We start from the raw sequence: 21,311 nt of genomic DNA on the forward strand, positions 1-21,311 counted from the left end.
GTTTAAATATATTTTGATCAGTTTAAAATCAGAAAATAAGAGGTGATGATGTCATTTTTGTGAAATTCACCAGAATTTGGATCGAGTCAAGTAAAAAACATGGTGAGTTTTGACTTTGCTTCTTAAATATAAGCAAAATCTCATTTGATTGAGTGATTGAAGTATATATACTGTATTGTGTATAATAGGCGTTTCCATACCAATGGCCGGATCAGACGATGTAAGTATTACTCAGGTGAACATTACTTTGACTTTTTTTACTATACTATTTAACACTGTTTGAAATGAAACTCGTTGTCATTCAGTGTGGAGAGGAAGAAGCAGAATATTACTCTTCTGTCAACTTTTTACCACCCACATCTGAACCCACAGGTGGAGTAAAAATCCCCACATTATGTTCCAATGACACCTTTGTTTATATGCTCTCTATTATAATTTAATGTCTGATGTGTTGTGTCATACAGGAGACACTGAAGAACAATCAAAACAAACCCAGGTGAGAAAATGAGGTACAATTGAACTAAAAATTTTTTTTTGTATTTTTCGTCTCCTTTTTAAGATTCACTTATTTTACTCTACAGTACAGGTTCAATTGAATCCTCTGTATTGCACAATCCTCACCCAGCCAGCCATCAATGACAGCAGAGATGTTTACAGTGGGCTAGAGTCCCACTAACACAGACCCGTCCTGCCTACTACTGGTGTCATTCATGCCACAAATAATCATAACAGCATGTAATCATTCATTATTAACTCTGTGTAAATATTGAATAAATGTTATTTCTGAATAGCAACAAGCCTGTATTCACGTGTACTTTCTTGACCGTGTGCCTATTTTCACATCATTCTGAGACCTCATCTCATTTCCCCACGTAGGCCTGCTCTTTCTCTATTCCTCAAAATGTCTAAAACTCTTATATAGATATTATATAGATGGGATTATTATATGAGTACTGTTTCTTTTTTCATGAATTTATTTTTTCTGCCTTTCACCTTTTCACTCTTAATATAAAATAAACAAACTATTGACACAGCAAATAAATGGACTTAAATGACATAGTTAGGAATGTGGTGTTTCCTGAAGTCTGGATGAGAGTGCCCTCTGCTGGCTCACTGAAGATTCTGCAATCATGAAGACACAAATGAGTTTACTGTCGGAAACTGACTGTTGAAAGGAACTCACGCGTGCTCTAGAGTCGAGAAATGACAACGTGTTTTTCATTAGGGATGCACCGATATGTACATTTTGGCCGATAACCGATCATTCTTTAACATTGGAAGCCGATAACCGATATAGTGGCCGATATACAGTATCTAAATATGAACATAAAAGTCCCTAAGACTGAAACAAAAGGCAAAAAGTGGACAACTGCTTTTATTTGAAAACATTGAGTGCAGAAAACAAGGTAATCATCAGTTCTCTTTTTTCCCCTAAAAATTCATGCACAAAGCCTACTTTACACTAGTTAACAATTCTTTAACCTTCAGGTATATTTTTTATTTAATAAACAAATGATAGATGTTCTTCCAGAGCAACCCAGATAATTGTTCTTAATAGCCACATGTCTTATGGGTCTCAAGACAGAAAGCATTCAGACAGCAGTCTGATTCAAACAATATTGCAATATTCAAACAATAATTTATACATCTATAAATACTGTTTACTTACATACTGTACCTACATCAGCAATGTTTTGATAATAGCATTAAGTGAATGATCACGACAGAAAGACAGTACTGTACTGTATTTTAACTGCGAGCAGCATGCAGATGAAGAAATTATTTATGATTTATCGGCTATAATACTGTATATCGGCCTAAATGTTATTATCGGCCGATACCGATAATTTATTGCGCATCCCTTTTTTTGTTTCCAAGTTAAACTAAATGGAGTTACGGATTTATCTTTATTGTTCCATCTCTGCTTAAACTTTATACAGTTTTTTCTTCAGTGACATCACTGCAGTTCTGTGGCTTTGAAAGGCACCTTCACATCATTCTCATATCCTGATATGCATTGTGTCCTGTTTGTGTCAGTTTGTCAGTTAAATAGACATAATGCTACTTATCCTTTTCATCTGTCTGCAGTTTCTGGAGGTTCAACTTCAAGGTAAGTGGCACAGCTTCTTAAATTCTTCAAAACTGCACGTCAGTGGGATTTTTTAAATTCTGCTCATCTTTTACATAAATCGAAGTCTATTATACAGGCCTGACCACCACCACCACCTAATAACCTAAGAGGATGTCAGTTGTTTGGAAAAGTACATTTATAAACAACTTTATTTGTAGTAGTGCCTTTATAAATGTATTAATATTATGAATACTTATAAATATTATAAAATATAAATATTATAATACTCTTGGGTCTCTACACCTTCATGTCTACAATTTATAACACAGAGATACAGATGTTGGCATTTATTTGATTTTAGATCTAGTGATATTTTCCCTGACTAGTTGTTTTTATGAAGAGACTAATCAAGCTTGTTCTGTTTTTGTCAAGCTGACGGTTACAAAACCACAGTCTCAGCTACACATAAAAAGTCTGCGCTGATGCGAGTCTGGTGGTTTTCTTCTGTTGTCGGTTTGACATTAGAAGCTTTAAAAACCTTATGTGTCCCGTATGTGTTCTTGCATTCATTCTCTTGATTTAGCTCCTGCACTACATGAGTACTTTTAGAACATGCCAGCGTGATACTGCTGATAATGATACGCCGCTCTCTCTCTCTCTCTCTCTCTCTCTGTTTCTCAGTTGCAAGTATTGGATAACAGCTTTTAAAACAGTTAATAGTTTTTAATTTCTCTTAAATCTCCTATTTGAAAAAGTTATAAAAATCTTATGTGAAGTTTACTTTGGCTACGAGATGTTGTAAGTTTGGGATATATTTACTTTTTTATTGAGACATTTAAAGAGCTTTCTTTACTATCAAGGTGAAAAATGGACAAGGTTCATTGATTGAGGGCTCCTTAATCCATCTTCTCAATTCATCTTCTCACAGTTGAGCACCAAAAATGTTATTTGAATGTTTAAGTAATTGTTTTACAGTTCTCACTCATTTTCTGCACTCAAGAGAGAGAGAGAGAGAGAGAGAGAGAGAGAGAGAGAGAGAGAGAGAGAGAGAGAGAGAGAGAGAGAGAGAGAGAGAGAGAGAGAGAGGGAGAGAGAGAGAGAGAGAGAGAGAGAGAGAGAGAGACAGAGAGAGGGAGAGAGAGAGAGAGAGAGAGAGAGTGAGAGAGAGTCATATTTGTGTACAGCCATGTTTAGAAACACACACACATATGAGCGTAATTTACCCGATGTGGTAGGTTGTTTCGCACTAGATGCAGCTGTAGATTCCAGGAATGCTGAAGATATGAAAAAATATAAAAAATGAATACTAAAGGTTTTGGCTACAGTAATTCTTCAGGGTTGATAAAGTTGATAAAGACCATTTGTAGCATTTGTTAAAATGTCACTGTTAGGTGTGTTGGGGCTGGACATATCTGAAAGTAACAAAACAAATGTATTTAATAAAACCTTATTAAAGCTACGAGTCTAATCAAAGTGTGACTAAAATCACTTTGTGTCTGTTATTATTTACTCTTAAGTATCACAACAAGCATGTGTACAAGAAATCAATCAAATGTACAAATAGAGGGTCAAGGCAACTCACATGTTGTATTGTCCATTGTGAAGGAAGTTGACATGGCAGGCAAATCTTCTGAAAAATATATTTTGTCAAATGAATTATAGAGCATAAAAGTGTATGAAAGAATTAATCTTAGCTTTTTTAAGCCTTCAAGTGATGCCGTTTCACCTTGAGAGGTTTCACTTGAGAACGTCACGGTTGATATGTTGTCTATGATTGGTGACATAGATGATGTGGCCGTCGAATCTGAAAATAAATAAATCTACTTGCAATTTAATCCTAAACAAACTCAGTATAAACTGCTTTTTTAAAGTATTCAGACGTACGTTTGTTTATGCCAAAAACCGTATAAATTCTTCTTGCTTCTACTTTGTACTTCTATTTCAAGAACTCAAAAAGTCAGCTTACCTCTGACCCTCACTGGGACTTCATCAGAATGATCTGATGTGATATATTTTCCTAATTCACTGACAGCATAATAACATACTGTGTTTACGTATGAACTCTCCTCATCTCCAGACCATGTGATGAGTTCAGAGCCGGTGAGAGAGAGTTCACACGACACACTTGGCGTTGTAAAGTTCTCCTGTCCCGATGGGTAGAACAAACATTCAGAGACTGTCCTGTTGTCAAACCCCTCGCACACCAAACGCAGCTCTCCATCAGTAACGGATGCTGGAAATACTGTCAGCTTGGCTTGAGGCAAACCTGTGTTAGATATAACAATGATCAATTACTATGAAATGGTTTAAAATAATGATTTGTTTTCGTAACACTTTACAAAAAGGTTGTAATAAGTTGCAATCTGTTAACATGGGTGAAAGCATTAGCTAACATGAAATTTGTTTATCTTTGTTCATAATGACGATTGTTTGTGTTGTTCATTATGCATTAATTAATGTTCAATAAAATTGTAGACATTCCATTTAGTCTAACATGTACAAACAGATCCAGAGCTCTTTAGTTCAGGTCAAATCAGGCAAATTCATCATTTAAAACAACATTTAAAAGAAACAAACGATTAAACCATCAAAACATTTTAGATTAGGATGGACGAGAGATCATTTTACCTTGTGTCTTCACCTCTAGAAATAATGGCAGCGTTATCAGGATGAACAGCGACATTTCACTGTGTTTGTAGAAGCTGTGAACAAGCGTCAGGATGGGAGAGGACAACGGACAGTATTTAGAAAGTGCTCGACAGGGAAGTTGGTCATGAGCACACACCTCAAGTCTTCAACAGTCAATGGAATTTCTTTTCAGAATTCAGATTCAAACGTTTGTAGAGGAATCGCACGCCACATAAAACAACCGACCGTCTTGTGTGAATCTACGTGAGATTCATCGAAAATCAAAGTCCATAGATGATTGACAGGGTTGACGATGACATCATGGTATAAGAGTGAGGGGTGGGGGGGTAACAGGAAGTTCACAGAATCACTTTCATTAAATGTACAAGCCTTTTGTTCTGGAGAAGTTGAAAATGAGAAGTGTGATGGTCCTTAAGGTCAGATTATGAGTCGCAAAACCCTTTAATGTCCGTACCTAAAAGTAGGCCTATAAATGATTATACTAAATATGAATATAAATGATTATACAAAAAATAATCATCTTTTTACTATCAGGAATAGTGTGTGTATATTGATTCTGGCGTGCTGTTGGTGTCAGAAAAACTGACATCAAAGTCATTCTGTGATGTCAGTAGAGGATGTTTTTGTTCCTTTTTGAGAAACAAAACCCTGTTCAAAAAAATCCAGCAAATGTATATTTTTAGCCATCATAGCGTCCGTCTGTTTGTCTGAGATGTCCTCATTAATTTACTTTACGTCGAAGACTAGACAATTTAGGAGCGCCGCATGAGACTTTCACAGGTGACGTTTGTGAGCGCTTGTGTCAGAGAGATACCACCCGAACAATACAGTGCCAATAATTCAAAGCATTTAGCGACGCTCTTAACGGGGTCGGTGTGACAACAATCCACACCCACTTCTGTATGACCCCAAAGGAATCCACTGCATAGGCTGAGAGAGAGAAAAACGTTGAGGTCAGCTTAATGCTAGATATTAAACGTGGAGGGCAGTGTTTGAACAGGGGCTCTGGCGATGATATATATCGGTCAAAGAGAGAAAAGGAGATTCTTCTTTGCGCAAAGAGGATCTGCTCTGAAAGGTTGCTACGAGTGACAGAAGCAACAGACGCAGTTTGAAATGGGAAGGCTTGCCAAACTTTCTGTCTTTTGTGAACAGTCACAGGACGGAGAATCTGAAACGCTCACATGCATTAAAATGTTCTTTTACGTTTTTATTTCAGATGTCTTTGACCCTGGAAATAAGAGACTTCAATCAACATGAAATCAAACGTAAACTATTTACTTGCGTATAGTGCACATTACTGTACTTAGATTTGATTCATTGGTACATATTGTTTTCAAAAAGTCTTTAATCATTCAAAATGAACACTTTTTGGTTTCTCCAATGACATTGTATGTTGGTTCTGAATTCAATTGGCATAATTGTGTTTTTTTATACTTGCAGACTAAATACAGTGAATACTCTACTTATCAAAGCTTTTGTCATTTGGTTTTAATAAACACTTACGTACACGAAAACGTTTTGGCGCAGCCTTTTTCTAAATGTTTTCCTTGTTACAATGTCAGCCGTGAGTGTACAGAAAACAAATTCATTTAACTTGAGATGTTTTTGTCTAGTTGCATGTACAACATCTCATTCTGTTGATATGTGTCCGTAAAGATTCAACGGCATCTCTTTGTAAGGCAAATTGGAGTCAACAAGGCACCATTTTTATGCTTTTTTTTCTTCCAGTCCTCTTTAGCTAGCTTTTCCTTTTGTATTCTGCATCCCATGTGGTCTTATTATAGAGAAGAATTTGCCTTTTGAGCAACCAACTACAAACTAGAAATCTGAGCTCTTCTGGTTTCCACAGATCCAGATCTGTGCAAAACAAATACTGCAGCTGTGCGATTTTCTTGAATTACATTCTATAATTTATGCACAGACAAAAAACATCTGTGGCAAAAACTCCACCGCCAGCGAACAAAACAACTGTATAAAATGTGTCATGTTACTTCATTTCAATCATTTCAATATGAGTCGCTTATGGAGCCACAAATGCGTCGTGTCCGTTTCGGGTGAGTTTTCAAACAGCCACTGTGGTCGTAGAAGACACAGGTGTAGCGGCTCCTTCTGGTGAAACTTTAGCCAATCGGTGGTCTTTGTTTTGAGAGCAGCTCCGCCTACACAGCTGGCAGGACGCACAGCAGGAGTTACAGCAGGGTAAGAAGCGAAACACGCTTATGCGCCACATGAACCATCCGGGAGCCCAACAGCACCAGCACATCAGAACCCCTCCGGCCGTCACGCCCAGAACCACATACAGAGCCAGCAGAGAAATGGAATGCTGGGATTCTGGAGAAAGAAAGACATTTCATTGTAGGCTTGAAGAGTTTGTAAACAGGATCTCGAATCCAGAGTGAGATGTAAAAACCCAATGACGTATCGCGATTATGTATTTTGTTGTTTTCCCCTCGAGGGATTTTGAGTTATGTTTCGTCCCATGTTTAATGAAATGTATTTTTGTTGAGACTGAGAGCTGTCTGCACTTGGCTTCTGTTTCATGACAAATGCGTAAATGTAATGTATACTTATTTTAAACTACAAAAAGTATGCTTTGAGTTTACTTATAATGTGCTTCTTGGAAAAGCATAGTGTGTACTGAAAGTTCACTGTCACACTTAAGTATACTTAAAAGTACATTTCTATAACCTAAAAAGTGGACTAATTCAATCCCAAATAGTTCAATTACAAGTACTGTATACTACTATTAGCACATACTACATAAAGTATACTTACAAATATACTTTAACTTTGCTTAGTTTTACTTAATAGAATTATACAGTTCTACTATTTTAAAGCTTATTGGCTGTATACAAGTCACTTGTATTGGTTGACTATAGCTTTCTTAAAGAAGTCGGCCCTCAAGTGTCATTCTGTTGTGTATACACCTGTGGATTTATAAAAGCAAGACGACTATTAAGAAGGTTAAACTCAATGCCATCTGTTTGTTCGAATGCACGATTGCGAGTAGCGGCTACTTGGCGTACTAGGATCCTTGAGAAGCTTCTACTTCCAGCTGATTTACAGCTCACTGTTTGCAATGAACATTTATGTGCTCCTCAATTAGCTTTGTGTTCTTGGCCTTTCAGAGTTCACCATTATGCAGCGATAAAACTAAATTTATGGACACTCAAAAAGAGCCGTCTTTCTGAGGAGCAGCCACTATATTTGGGCTCTCGTGCATCGAACTATTTTTTCCACAGAGGGTTCATCTTCTAGTTTTGCAGAACTCATTTTTGAGTTCTGAATATGCGCCGGAGGGATTTTTGGGTGTGGTAGACCAACTGTAAAGACTTGAAACCCACAACTATATAAAACAGATTTATTGAACGTTGTTGCCATTTAAAGAGACGGTTACGTGTGCTTTATGCTTGATCTTCTAATCTACAACAAACTGTACAGCATTCTGGTAATGGTGAATGATACCTATAATATTTTTGTTTCACATTGTTTCAAATAAATACACGTTTCATTTATTTGGGAAACTTTTGAGGGATTTTTATTGTTAGCTAAGATCAGAAACCGTCTAAGTAGTATATAATGCACTTTAAAAATACTGGGTTGGGTAAAATATGTCCAAGCCTAACCATTGGTTTGAATGTCCATTTAACCAAACTGTTCTTGAAACAGACCAGCATTTCAAAGTCTTTTTATGCAGATTGTGTTTGAATGACATTCTGTGGATATTTAAGAGTACTTGATAGCTCACCTGTTACAGAGTCAGGATCCGGCATGGCATTCGGAGTGGCACAATTCTTTAGAGTGGACACGGTCACAGTGGCCACGTTGAGCACAGGTGACGGTTGGGTGACATGGGGCTGAGGAGACTTGGATGTAGCCGGAGGACCTGAAGCAGTTCCGAACAAAACATGACCTCAGATGATGTCTGTTATACCTTAATACATTATCAAAACTTCCTCTTTTATTAACACTACTAACCATCGCAACCAGGATAATCGATTAAGTCACTGCCATCACCGCAGTTGTCGATGCCCTTATCGTCCGCACAAACCAGACTCATTGGAATGCACTTCCCATTCCTGCAATTGAAGTAAGGCTCCCCGCTGCACTCCGATTGGTTAAAACCTGAAGAAATAAACTGCTTAGACAACTGATTAAAAACTGAATACAAGTATACAAATGAGCATGGTCTAACCCAGCCTGAATGAGGTGAAGTCTCCTACAAAATCCACCCTTGGCTGCTTTCCTCGGGTCACCAGACGTAAAGTTAAAAAGCTGCCGGTCGACAACACTGGCCGGGGAGGGCTCTTCCCGCAGAGCGGTGGGCCAACAGGGGATGCGGATTTATCCCTCCCGTCATAGAATTGAATGTAAGAGCCAGCATGGCAGGGGTCCACTGGCTCCTCCCGTGTGGTGGGTTCCATGCTTAAATCGGCCCCCGTTGGGCCGGAAGACGAAGACCCCCTAGGTGATTCCGGGAGGAGGGGTGCGGGGCTGTGCGGTGACACCCTCAACAAGCTGTAGACCAAGAAGAAGCGGAAGTAGAATTGCACCTTGTCCCGGGGTGTGGCGGACTGCATGGTGATGTGGCAATCTGTTCCCATGGATACGAAGTAGTACTTCCGGGACTCCTCGTGGGACTTTACGATCATGCCGTCACCCTGTATCGTTTGTCCACAGAAGTCTACAACATTCACTGGGGAAAAATTGAAAGATGGCCATTAAACTTAAAGAAACAAAGATATCTGGTTCCTAAGATGAGAGAGCAAACCTATCTCTAGACATCGTTAGCTTTTGCTTTTAGATAATTGTTGTTTGGATGAAAGAAGGAACACAAGGACGAAAGAAACACTGGACAAATATAATTCTAATCTACAAAGACCACAACTGGGAGCTGGCTTTGCATCCCCCCCATCTGTTGTAGGAACCAAATAATAGAAAGATTTACAACCTCTGCTTGGTTTATTGGCTTTGTTACCCATGGCAACTAGTGGATCCGTGATGCCTCATTGCCAGGAATGTCCAGAGAAACCTTCAAATGGTGGATAGGACCAATACCTCAAAATATTCCGTAACCATGAGCCCTCAACTGACTTTCCACAAAAATGAGCAGAAGCAGAATAGTAAGTTCCCTATAAATGTTTTAACTAGATGGACTAAAGCATTGAGAGCTCAGATCAGAGCCGAGTTCCCACCGAAGCACACAAGTGTGGAAAAACAGCAGAGAACGTGCCAACTCTGTGGGTAATGAAAGATGAGTTGGGGCTTTACAGGGGTAGATTGAATTATTTTAGAATGAATTATCCTTAACGAAAAGTTATGTAAAGATGTTATATAATGTTAGATGACATCTGACATATAATATCATAAAATAAAATTATATATATAAAGATAAAAAATCTATATTACAAATTATATAATAAACATACATTATATACTGTATATAAAATATGCAGAATAAATATATAGAGCCTATGCAAAATACCCCAAAATGTAAATGAATACATACATAAAACATTTTTACTAAAACAACTGTAGCTTTAGATAATAATAAATCTGTTAAATAAATAAATAATGCTTCCTAAATGATAATTAATAAACTTTTAAAATAAAAAATAATTAATTAAAATTAATTAAAGTTAAGACAAATGACCAAACGAGCCAAGAATCAAAAAGCGTTTTCAACTTTTAGTGCCAAAACACACAAATAAATGAACAGCACGAGGAGAAACACTAGGGTCTGGACACACGAGAAAAACGGTATAAATCGAATTGAACACTTATCACCCTACCTGTCTCAATGCTGTGAGTCTGATGCGCCATTAAAGCCAACAGAACAATCCATCCTGACAGGCGCTCAATGCTGCGCACTTTGGCCATCTCGCGTGTCCAAGCAAAGCACTCGCACCTCCAACCTCAAACGCAATCGGTATGTCGCATTTGTTCTGAGCAAAGTCAGCTTTCACGAAAATCAAACATTACCTTTATTTATAAAGCTCACACGTAGCCAATGAAAGCTCTGTATTTAATACTTTAACGCAGAAATGTTTATCTATAGAGCTTCAGACGTGTCGAGCTGAGTCCTTGTTCATCATCTTGGGTTTTGTGCCTTTAAAGCCTCTTTGTCAAATTTATGTGTCTGAACCATTCCCATGACAACAGGCCCAATGTCACGGATCTAAGGGAGGAGCTGTTCGGGACCCCACAAAGCTTCCCCCCAACCTAACCAACACCATCTAGAGTTGTAGGTCAACATGACAGGAGTAAACATCTGTCACACGCTTGCCAATTTACAGTTTAAAGCCTGACATCTAATTCTAAAGTTTAAAGTATTTGAAGGAAACTATACAAGTTTTATATTTATGGTTGTTCATATGTCATGGTCATTCCCACCTATGTTATAACTTTCCACAATATAATATCCAGTGAGATGCTGTAGCGGGACAAGAGAGATAATTCTCACATACTACGACAGAAGCTTTTCTACCTGATATAGTGAAGGCCAAAGCTGCCTTTGATAAAAAAAAAAAATCAGTACATAGAGCAATAAGTATAAGCTACGCCACAACTTTGTGTAAGAACTTTGAACATAGCATGCTCAAGTCGTGACCTTGTGACACTGAAACCTCTAAATGACACAGCCTTGTTTAAAGTTCAAAGGTGACGTTTAAAGTCCTGTAAAAGCACTTTTAAACCTTTGAGGCATGTTAACAGAGTAGAATACTTCCTGGTAAAAAAATCCTGACGACTTTGTTCTTTTGAATTTCTATTTGTGTGACCCACATAATATTGGCTGGGAATCCACACAGGTAAAACAAACACATTCCAACACAACAAAAAAACACACATAACGATGTTCAACACATGGTTTGTTATCCTCAAAGAAGAAAAAGTGAAGAATATGAGTAGTCAGATGCAAGGTTATTTTAGTTCACTAAAATTAAAACTTTGAAAACGTTCCTGTTCATTGAAATCAAATCAAATATTGATCTAAAACTTATAGGAAAAACTTAACTCAAGGAAAATTTTTAATGTTGCCTCCAAAATAAACTGAAGTAAGTTTAAAGCAGTAAAATTATAACAATAAACAAAACTATCTTATATAATCTTATATAGCAATATTAAAAGTAAACCATTGAATTATAAAATGACAAAACCATATACCAAAATTTCTAAAACTTTAACTAAAATTAACACAAAAACTAAAAATCTAAAAATAACAGCTAATTTAAAATATTAATCAAACTAAAATCAAAACTATAATAACTCTGGTCGCAGATTGCAGTAGCCCAAGCCATTACATTTTGCTTGTAGTGACATTTACATAATTTTCTTAGCTTAAGCTCCGGTTATTTAATATTTGCAGTAAAGACGTTAAGATAATTAAATTATAAACAATACATTAAATTACTTCTGACTAGTTAACAAGTGCTCTAAACCCTTTCAAAACCAGCAAACCAGACAAGCATGACCACGCCGAGAGACCAACTTGCACCTCTATTATAAGAGAAATTCGTATATTTCCAAATGCCAAGTCAAGTCAAAGTTTATTGATAAAGCACTGTTTTAAAAACAGCACGTGTTTATCAAAGTGCTGTACATTTACTTAGGAACAAAATATTGTCATCTTCTTTGAATGCTTCTTTAACCATTCCAATATTATCATTTAAAAAATAGCGAGAAAGTTAAGAAAGATAACGTGTCGCCTTCTGGCATCAGAAGCGCGCTCCGCTCAGCCGCTGACCATTCATTGAACTCGCGCAGTGTACGCGCTTACATCAGACCATACGTCACGCGTAAGTACGTACGTCTCACTGAAGTTTGAAACTGACGAAGGGACAAAATATTTATTTCAAAGCTGACGCAAGGGCGCTAAATACAAACGTACCAGAAATAAAGTGTGATTTAAAATTCCTATATTTATAATAGCGTCTTCACATTGAAGAAGCGCTTGGTAAATTCACGCCAGGCTAATTTATTTGATGAAACAAGCCAAGAGCTAGCCGTTAGCATGCTAACTACGCAGCTTTAGATGAAAACATTAAACGTTTTTGGTTACGAAATATTTATAAACCATTATAGCTGTGTCGAGCCCGAGGACTTTATTTTGAGGGTAGGTTTTTAGTTCAAAGTGCGAAAAACGTGTCTGATACAGACTATATATGTGTGCCTGTGCTGTTTGGTAGTCATTGATTTCCTTAATATTTTTTAAAGTGCTTGCATATTGTTTGCCTTGAAACTTGAATTATTTAGCATTTCAGCATAGTTTGGCATGCAGGACGAGTGATGCTGGGCTGGTGCATCTTGTAGATTTGTGTAAAACTCTGTCCAAGTGTCACTGTGTTTCTGTGTGCCTTGTGTGTGTGTACATCTAAAGGTTTGTGGTTTTCTATGTGCAGAATGTCAGAGTAAATGTGGAGAGCTTTCTATTTTATGAACCCACATATAATTATATAAGTGTATATTTGAGTAACTTTGTGTGTGTGATTCTGTTCAGTTGTGTTATGTTTTTGTGTATTTTCTGTGTGTAGAATGGCTCCTCGGTTGCAGCTGGAAAAAGCTGCTTGGCGGTGGGCAGAGACGGTCAGACCAGAGGATATCACACATGAACACATCGCTTTAGCTTATAGAATCGCATTGCTAGCATGCAAGAGAGGGACATGCAGGTAACGTGGCTTTATTTCCTGTTGTGTCTCCCTTATTAATGTTTCCTTTATGAAAATATGGTTAAAATATTGTCCAGGCACATAGGATTAAGACGATCATATCAATAGTTTATTAAACGGGGATGGTCGCATCATTAGGGTCAACTTGGTGTCTGTCTGTAAATCCAAGATGAATGTCATGTCGAGGAACCCCTTATAAGAAATTACTCGAGTCGATGGACTTTTAATGAGACTGTTTTAATAGAACAAAAACTTTATTTATTATGAGTATCGTTGCAATGACCAAAATCTCTCCCCTATCATTTTCTTTGCTGTCACTTAGGAGGAACTGTAAAGGGAATCCTAACTGTCTAGTTGGAATTGGAGAACAGTCATGGTTGGGTGAAATTGATGAAAATACTTTCCACAATATCGATGACCCAAACTCAGAAAGGCGGGATAAGGTATGTCAAAATAACTTGTGGTAAGTCAAACTCAGGACTTTCAGAATTTAACGTTGTTGTTAATTGTGAAGTAATGGTTTTATGATGAGCTGATGCATTTTTGAAAATTGGAAAGTTGTGTTTACTCTTTCTGTTTCAGAACACTTTTGTAGGCCTGACGAATCTTGGTGCCACATGTTACGTAAACACTTTTCTCCAGGTGTGGTTCCACAATCTGGAACTCCGTAGAGCTCTTTATTGCTTTCAGAATTCCAGAGCGGAAGTGCACAACATGGATTCAGGTGAGCTTCAGGTGCTATCTTTTAAAGCCTAGACTAAAACTAGCTTTGTTTGTCAGTAGGTACATAATAATACATAATGGTGTTTGTCCATGTAACACGTATTACAGACGACATTCTTTGTTTATTGATATTTTATTAAGTGTTAAACCTGGAGAATTTTGAAGCGACTCCTGTTTAAAAGGAGGAGTTTTTATTCCATGTCCATTTTTATTTGTGTGTGTGATTTTGTTTACCAGCAGATTATGAGCCAAGGACGATATGTGAACATCTGCAGTACCTGTTTGCATTGCTACAGAACAGCAACAGGCGGTATATTGACCCATCAGGACTGGTAAAGGCTCTAGGGCTAGACACTGGTCAACAGCAGGTATGCACACAGCACGAAAATAAGTTTTGAGGTCGTAGTCGATGTACCTAGTCTGTAATCAGTTAAAGACGAAAAGATTGTTTGCACAGAACCGCCGAGTCATGTAGCTCAACATGCTTTTCTTGAAGACCCTGTTGATCTTTTGAATGCTTACAGGCTACCTGTTGTCTGTTCTTAGGACGCTCAGGAATTCTCCAAACTCTTCCTCTCACTTTTAGAAGACACCCTTTCGAAGCAGAAAGACCCACATCTCCAAAATGTCATCCAGCAGCAGTTCTGTGGACAGTTTTCCTATGTTACTGTGTAAGTTTTGTGATTTTTTTTATGGCCACCTGGAAAGTGAGCTTCGATGTTAGATGTCAAGCTTTTGTAATAACTTCATGTAGACAAACCGAATAAGGGTAAGTGCAACCATTACAGATGCAACAAATGTGGTCGTGAATCCCCTCTGCCATCTCGATTTTATGAGCTGGAACTGAACATTCAAGGACACAAAAACCTCACTGAGTGCGTCACAGAGTTTCTGAAGGTAAATACTCATATGTCTGCTGTTACTAAACAAATGGGGGGGTAAACGTGTAATTAAGATGAGGTAGCTAAGAATATGTTATTACATATTTAAATATTATGTAGACCATATTTCAAAGCTCAGCATTAACTTACTTTCTGTATTAGAGACGTTTTACTAGTTCCGGCGAAACACATTGTGTGTTACTTACTGTCTTCAGGAGGAAAAGCTGGACGGTGATAATCGTTATTTCTGTGAAAGCTGTCAGAGTAAACAGAACGCTACCCGCCGGATCAAGCTCCAGAGTCTTCCCCGCACACTCAACTTTCAGCTCATGCGCTTCGTCTTTGACAGGTGAGCTTTACAGTACTTTACCCAGAGATGGTCCTACAGCCGTATTGAATCATTTTCATCTTTTGGTGCTTTCATAGGCAAAGCAGTCACAAAAAGAAGCTGAACACTTTCATTAGTTTTCCAGAAGTTCTTGACATGGGGCCGTTTTTGGAAGGGAAAGGTACACTCTGTTTATTAACTGTGTTAATACAGATTTCTCCATCGGGAGCACAGCATTCCAGAATCAGGGAATAACAGCATGATTTTTTATCTCTTGAGCTCAGATGAGAAGTGCACGTATGAGCTCAGCGCGGTGTTGATTCATCGCGGCGTGAGCGCGTATTCCGGTCACTACATCGCTCATGTAAGAGACGCCCACACCAACGACTGGTACAAATTCAACGATGAGGAGATCGAGAAAATGGAGGGCAAGAAACTTCAGTTGGGCATTGAAGAGGACATTGGTAAAGAATGACGTTAATATTGTGTCGGTGTTGTAATTTAGGGACAGTATTTTTTTTGCAACTCCCTATACATTTATCACTCCTTGTCACCATTTCTATCCTTTTTGGCATTTTAGCTGAGACTGCCAAATCTCAAACCCGAAAGCCGAAATGTAGCAAAGGCTATCACTGCTCGAGGAACGCTTACATGTTGGTGTACAAACGGCAGGTGGAGGAGGACAACCAACCAGAAACCAGCATCCTAGTACCAGGTAAAACAGATGAAAACATGGATATTATGGATTTATCAATGATATTACATTTGTTTGTCTATGTGTCTGTAGTTTTACGTTGAACGTTCATTGAAGGGGAGTACAGAGATGTTTACATTTGAAAAATAAAATAAAGCTACATAGTTTCCCTGTTATTCTGTATACATTGCTATGTGGATGGAAACATCCTTATATCGACAGAGGCTGTCACAGGCTTTACCGGGATTGTTTTAAAGGCTTTTGGGGGGGGTTTCAGCTTTTCTCCAGAAGCTGGTTGACCAGGACAACAAGAAGTTTGAGGAGTGGTGCAATGAGATGTCAGACATGCGAAAGCAAAGCGTAGACAAAGGCAAAGCCAAACATGAGGAGGTGAAGGAGCTCTACGAATTGTTACCCGCGGAAGACGGTCTGTAAAAATGCCTGCGCTTCTATAAAAGTATTCATTGTTGAAATCTTACTTTTTTAAATGAAAGATATTTTCAAATACTTACTTGTTTCACCTTTTATATGACAGATGAGGAAACACTGTGTTATGTGCTTGTATGAAAGCATTCATGTCTGATTGTCTTTTGTAGACCAGTCGTATGACTTTGTGCCTCTGGAATGGCTCAAGAAGTGGCTGGATGATTCGACAGCCATCAAGGAAATTGACAACAGCCATTTTCTGTGCTCTCATGGCAAACTGCACCCAGACAAGGTTGGCGAGGCCAAAAGAATCTCCCCGAAAGCCGCTGATCTGCTCTTTGGTCGCTACGGAGGAGGTCCCAGACTAGACCGTAAGGACTTTAAATACGCAATTATTCTGTCATTTATATGTTGTTTCAAACCCAAATGGCTTACTTCTGTGGAACGGTAATGTTAAGGACTGACAGTTTCAGTCACCGTTCACATGCCTTTGATAGAAAAAGATGCCGACCTTTTTACCAAATCTCTGTCCACTCATCCGTCACCGTTCCTTCTTCAACCCGCCCATCCTGGACGGTGTTCAGGGTCTTCTCTCTGCAGAGACTGTGTTGCTCAGCGATGCAGGGTCCTCAGACTGAAAAACCAACTGAATGAAGATTACAGAGAGGTGACAAATCTTGCCAAAGCCGCTTTGAAAAGGTGCAAGCCTTGTTTTCGAATCGTTTTTCTCTCCTCGTTGGTCTTGAATTGGAACCTAATCGAGTGATCGTTTGTGTGAGAATGTTTAGTGATGAGCCAGGTTTCTGGATCGGGAAGACCTCTCTGAGGGCCTGGAGGCAGTTGGCTTTGGACCAGCTGGAGGAAGATGAAGAGGAAACCAAACACAACAACAGCAAAGTTAATGGAGAGAAGAGCAGCAGCCCGGGGAACAGAGGTATTGATGACAATCTGAAGTCCAATACGTGTATTTGATTCAAATTGCATATATTTCTATTGCTCTCTGTTTGTCTTGTCATGGAGATGTTCTCTTCTTGTTTTAAAGCTGATGGATGTAAAGGGAATAACGAAGAAGGGGACGGTGAAGAGATGAAGAACTTTAATGAAGACATTCTATGTTATCACGGTTAGTTCTGGTTTTAAATTGAGGTTTTAATTCAAATTCTTCAGTATTGGGAACCAAGCGCTGAGAATTGCCAGTGTTTCTTTTGAGCGTCTTTGTGATGTTTGTTTGTCTCTCTCTCAGGTGGTTTGAGTATACTAGAGAGTGACCGGCGGCTGGTTTCTGCTGAGGTGTGGAATAAACTGAGAGTGTATTTCCCTAAGGCCCCGGAGTTTACACAACAACAACACGAGCCATGTCAGCACTGCACGGTATAAATAAATAAATAAGGAATGTGCTAATGATGTATCCAAGGTGTAGAGTCTGAAGAACAGCGATGATGCTTCATGATGAATGTTAGAAGGTTTCAGAATTTGCTTTCGTTTCCAGAGGCTAGAAAAAGAGGGGAAAGAGAACGAGGCTTTGAACAGAATGATGGCCAATGAGCAGAAGACTTCTCTTCTAAACCTCTTCCAGGAAAAAAACCGACCCACGCTGCAGAAATGGCCACAGGTACCACCGTGTTCAAGAAATCAAACAAATTTCCTTTTTATGCCATTTTAAATCATTTTGTATAAGCATAAGCATGCCTGATATTGATCTTGATGTAAAAGTGGTTCATTCTCTACTAATAAGAATTTTACCTGCATTTGCAACGTTTTGTTTTCAGGAAACAGATGTCCTGTATATTGTACCCCTTTACTTTGTGGATGAATGGAGGAAATTCATAAGGTACATTCAGAAGTAGGAGTTTATTTATATAATTTTGATGACATGTTAAGGATTTGACTAAAGCGATATTTCAGAGGCAAAACCCAATTTCTCCATGTTTTACTCGCCCTCAAGGCATCCTGACTCTCTTCTTCAAGAATAATGCAGTCGGAGTCATAATACCACGTATCATTTTTCTTCCAAGCGGTAGAATGGGAGTGAATGGGGGGCAGTTTTTTGAAGCTCCGAAAAGTGCATCCATCAAAGAACGGCTCGACACGTCTCCGTGGTCTTAGCACAGGTCTTCTGAAGCGAATCGATGCGTTTGGTGAAGAGAAATATCCATATTGGAAGTGCTATTAACGTTAATGTCTAGCTTCCGTTATCCCTCGGCTGCGTGCCGTAAGTGCCGTCATTTGGGATGGGAGGGATGAACATGGGGAAATTGTGTTTTGCCTCTGAAATATCGCTTCACTTGCATTATATTTGCCTGATATGATGACAGGAGGCCAGCAAAGGGTAACCCAGTGTCCAGTGTGGGCAACAGCATTCTGCTTTGCCCTCATGGTGGATTCATGTTCACATATGACTCCATGCTACACGGAGACGCCCAACAGTGAGTAACAGGAAACCCTTTATAATGTTCATTATGAAATGTAATTTGTGATGAGGATGGACACATCTGAAGTGCAGGCTTTTAAGTCTCAGTGTTTGTGTGTGGACAGTATAGCTCTTCTCTGGCCCGATGAATGGGAGGTGATCAACAAAATGTTTCTAGTGGACCACTCCATCTCTATACGTAAGATGCCTGACACAACACAAGACAACAGCGGTGTGTGTTACCAGACTCAACCAGGTGAGAGAAACTGTTAGCCCTCACACAGTGATCTCGTTGATTTCGTGTGATGTTGAATCAAAATCTTTATATGTGCTTTTCTTTCAGACTTGTGTCGAGAGTGCCGAGAGGGCTTCATTTTCCAACAGCAGAGAGACATGCGGGAATACGCGCAAGCCACTGTTTATGTTCGAAAAGTCATTGACAAGACAACTGTAAGTTTTCCAATGAAGCCCTGCTTTCAATCAGCTGTTCAACCTGACCACTTATAAAGTAATGCACGTGTTTCTGTTGCCTATACTGTCTCACTTTAGATGATTAAAGAGTCGGCCCCGGAGTTCAGTGTTAGTGGCTCGGACGTGGAGGAGGAGCGAGAAGAGCCAAAGATCGATGGAGAGAAAGATCCAGACTTCAGTCAGGTATTACAAAAGATCTGTCTGTGTGTTTGGCTACGTTCCTGTCTGCCTGTCTATGTATGTATCTGTCTCCTCACAGCATCTTTGTCTTTTACGCTCTCTTCAAATCAGTCTGAGGGCGGAGCCAAACGACAGAAGCTGGACGAAACCGCCTCCGTATCCACGACCACCACAACTGCTGCTTCCAAGTCGGGCATCAGGAGAAGCACGAGGCACAGGAAACTGCGAGGGGAGAAGGCCCTCATCGTTTCAGCCAACCAGACTCTTAAAGAGCTAAAGATCCAGGTCTGTCAGTAACGAAATGTCTTCTTATATTTTTGTACTTTATGACACAGCTTGAATCTCATGTGATATCGCTTACTGTATCCACAGATCATGCATGCGTTCTCTGTCGCTCCGTTTGACCAAAACCTCTCCATAGACGGACGCTGTTTGACAGACGACTCGGCAACTTTAGGAAGTCTTGGAGTTATCCCAGAGAGCATCATATGCCTTAAGGTCATCCTACACCGATCTGTCATCCTAAACCAACTGTTTGTTTAGATGCTGTGTTTAGGTTCTTGCTTGGGCATAATATAATGTTGTAAATGCAATTGTTTTCTTTCCGTCGACAGGCTGATGAACCCATTGCTGATTATGCTGCAATGGATGATGTGTATCAAGGTAAGTGCCAAAGACTCGATGTTAAATTCAGTTTTCAGTAAGTCTTGCATTATGGTTGACGTTGAATGTTTTCTTTTCAGTCTGTATGCCCGAGGAAGGTTTTAAAGGCAAGAATGCACTATTATAACAAATTCTTTATTTCTTATCAGAAACTCCTTGATGTTCTAAACATTTTTTTTAAGTATTTGTTTCCTTTTTTTCAGGCACTGGGCTTTTAGGACACTGAGGGAAGTTCTGAGTATGGAACAATGTTAAGCAAGGATAAAGCTTGAATTAGTCAGATGTTCATCATTGGGATAATGTCTTTTTTTTTGTTGTTGTTGTTTTTTTGTTATTGAATGTTGAACTTTAAAGTGTTTTTTCTTTCAAACATCATGCTGGTTTTTAATATTGAAAGATGTTCTGCGAGATTTTGTGGTTGTGCTTGCCATGACTGTGAAAAAATACGGGTCGAGATGTTCTCAAAGGACGTTCCAAAAATCGGAATTCCTCCTTGTTTGTTGCAATGTCATGTTCACAGATTTTGGTCGGATCATATAGTGTGTGTTAAAAAATAAATCTCTGTAAATTATAAATTGAAATAAGTTTTTTGTTGAAAATAATCTTGTGATGGCACTGCAATAGAGCTCTTACATATTTAAAAATGCATGAGCAACTAAAATATTAAAAAATATATAGTCTTTGTTTGGTTTATGTAAATAATCTCACCAAAACACAGCAGTGATGAGAAGCCTGAAGAGATGACAATACATATGTTACGTTTCCAGAAGTGGAAAATATAACAACATTGCTAAATAGTTTAGACATGTTCTGCTACTTGAAATATTAAGCAGACATTTGTGTGAACTTTTCTGTATGTTCTTTCATATGGGCAATAAATATTCTTTTTACATCTTCATTTAAGTGCCTTATCTTATGTGTAGAACAAGTACTGTCATTAGATGATATGTATATGTGGTTATGTTTCATATGCATTATTCACAGTTAATTTACACTGTATTATGTGTTTTTAAGAATTACTTGCCATATTTCACTATTGGTTGGGTTTCTTGCGTTATCCACCACGGGAAGAAACTGCTATCAATATAAAATATACGCTATTATATTTATTATACAATATAATGGCCATTTTTTTATTTCTGACTG

At 38.6% G+C, this 21,311-nt stretch overlaps 3 protein-coding genes and 1 long non-coding RNA gene across 8 annotated transcripts; 2 read left to right on the plus strand and 2 right to left on the minus strand.

The window, feature by feature from the left end:
• The first annotated feature begins 13 nt into the window (after positions 1-13).
• On the plus strand, positions 14-789 carry LOC130571677 (uncharacterized). The gene is made up of 5 exons (XR_008965107.1): positions 14-102; positions 189-220; positions 306-372; positions 465-496; positions 582-789. It is a non-coding gene; the product is annotated as an uncharacterized LOC130571677 (long non-coding RNA).
• Positions 790-1,060: 271 nt separating this feature from the next.
• LOC130571658 (uncharacterized) lies at positions 1,061-4,946 on the minus strand. The gene is made up of 7 exons (XM_057362783.1): positions 4,700-4,946; positions 4,038-4,337; positions 3,798-3,875; positions 3,654-3,701; positions 3,430-3,483; positions 3,295-3,345; positions 1,061-1,122 (listed from the first exon to the last, which is right to left on the minus strand). The coding sequence occupies exons 1-7, from the start codon at positions 4,752-4,754 to the stop codon at positions 1,061-1,063; spliced, it is 648 nt and encodes a 215-aa protein (XP_057218766.1). The 5' UTR covers positions 4,755-4,946.
• A 1,072-nt stretch (positions 4,947-6,018) lies between these two features.
• ldlrad2 (low density lipoprotein receptor class A domain containing 2) lies at positions 6,019-10,826 on the minus strand. Its single transcript, XM_057362307.1, has 5 exons — positions 10,516-10,826; positions 8,919-9,419; positions 8,702-8,848; positions 8,472-8,609; positions 6,019-7,054 (listed from the first exon to the last, which is right to left on the minus strand). Exons 1-5 carry the CDS (start codon positions 10,601-10,603, stop codon positions 6,786-6,788), a joined length of 1,143 nt encoding a protein of 380 aa, XP_057218290.1. The 5' UTR covers positions 10,604-10,826; the 3' UTR covers positions 6,019-6,785.
• Positions 10,827-12,515: 1,689 nt separating this feature from the next.
• On the plus strand, positions 12,516-21,063 carry usp48 (ubiquitin specific peptidase 48). Of its 5 annotated transcripts, none has more exons than XM_057362635.1 (28): positions 12,516-12,836; positions 13,255-13,389; positions 13,712-13,832; positions 13,972-14,113; positions 14,350-14,480; positions 14,659-14,783; positions 14,901-15,009; positions 15,209-15,342; positions 15,420-15,502; positions 15,606-15,785; positions 15,902-16,036; positions 16,293-16,442; positions 16,612-16,812; positions 17,026-17,140; positions 17,230-17,375; positions 17,484-17,564; positions 17,685-17,812; positions 17,931-18,053; positions 18,211-18,272; positions 18,757-18,867; positions 18,977-19,107; positions 19,195-19,301; positions 19,401-19,505; positions 19,614-19,787; positions 19,875-20,000; positions 20,117-20,165; positions 20,246-20,272; positions 20,369-21,063. In XM_057362635.1, exons 2-28 carry the CDS (start codon positions 13,256-13,258, stop codon positions 20,389-20,391), a joined length of 3,153 nt encoding a protein of 1,050 aa, XP_057218618.1. In that variant the 5' UTR covers positions 12,516-12,836; position 13,255; the 3' UTR covers positions 20,392-21,063. The 5 variants fall into 5 exon arrangements, with proteins under 5 accessions (XP_057218618.1, XP_057218619.1, XP_057218615.1 ...); XM_057362636.1 differs by having other exon boundaries at positions 14,353-14,480; XM_057362632.1 differs by having other exon boundaries at positions 19,401-19,787.
• Positions 21,064-21,311: the final 248 nt, after the last annotated feature.

The sequence above is a fragment of the Triplophysa rosa genome, linkage group LG20, assembly GCF_024868665.1.
Source record: "Triplophysa rosa linkage group LG20, Trosa_1v2, whole genome shotgun sequence".
Lineage (NCBI taxonomy): Eukaryota > Metazoa > Chordata > Actinopteri > Cypriniformes > Nemacheilidae > Triplophysa > Triplophysa rosa.

What these genes read in the sequence shown, in the direction of transcription:
- ldlrad2 (XM_057362307.1), bottom strand. Translation starts at nt 10,603, where the DNA reads ATGGCCAAAGTGCGCAGCATTGAGCGCCTGTCAGGATGGATTGTTCTG. An exon ending in GACTCACAGCATTGAGACAG is followed by an intron (nt 9,420 to 10,515) that starts GTAGGGTGATAA and finishes ATTTTTCCCCAG; the next exon opens with TGAATGTTGTAGACTTCTGT. An exon ending in GGATCCTGACTCTGTAACAG is followed by an intron (nt 7,055 to 8,471) that starts GTGAGCTATCAA and finishes TTCTTTCTCCAG; the next exon opens with AATCCCAGCATTCCATTTCT.
- LOC130571658 (XM_057362783.1), bottom strand. Translation starts at nt 4,754, where the DNA reads ATGTCGCTGTTCATCCTGATAACGCTGCCATTATTTCTAGAGGTGAAG. An exon ending in TCTAGAGGTGAAGACACAAG is followed by an intron (nt 4,338 to 4,699) that starts GTAAAATGATCT and finishes TATCTAACACAG; the next exon opens with GTTTGCCTCAAGCCAAGCTG. An exon ending in TTTAACAAATGCTACAAATG is followed by an intron (nt 3,346 to 3,429) that starts GTCTTTATCAAC and finishes TCATATCTTCAG; the next exon opens with CATTCCTGGAATCTACAGCT.
- usp48 (XM_057362632.1), top strand. Translation starts at nt 13,256, where the DNA reads ATGGCTCCTCGGTTGCAGCTGGAAAAAGCTGCTTGGCGGTGGGCAGAG. An exon ending in ATGCGCTTCGTCTTTGACAG is followed by an intron (nt 15,343 to 15,419) that starts GTGAGCTTTACA and finishes GTGCTTTCATAG; the next exon opens with GCAAAGCAGTCACAAAAAGA. An exon ending in AGCCATGTCAGCACTGCACG is followed by an intron (nt 17,813 to 17,930) that starts GTATAAATAAAT and finishes TTTCGTTTCCAG; the next exon opens with AGGCTAGAAAAAGAGGGGAA.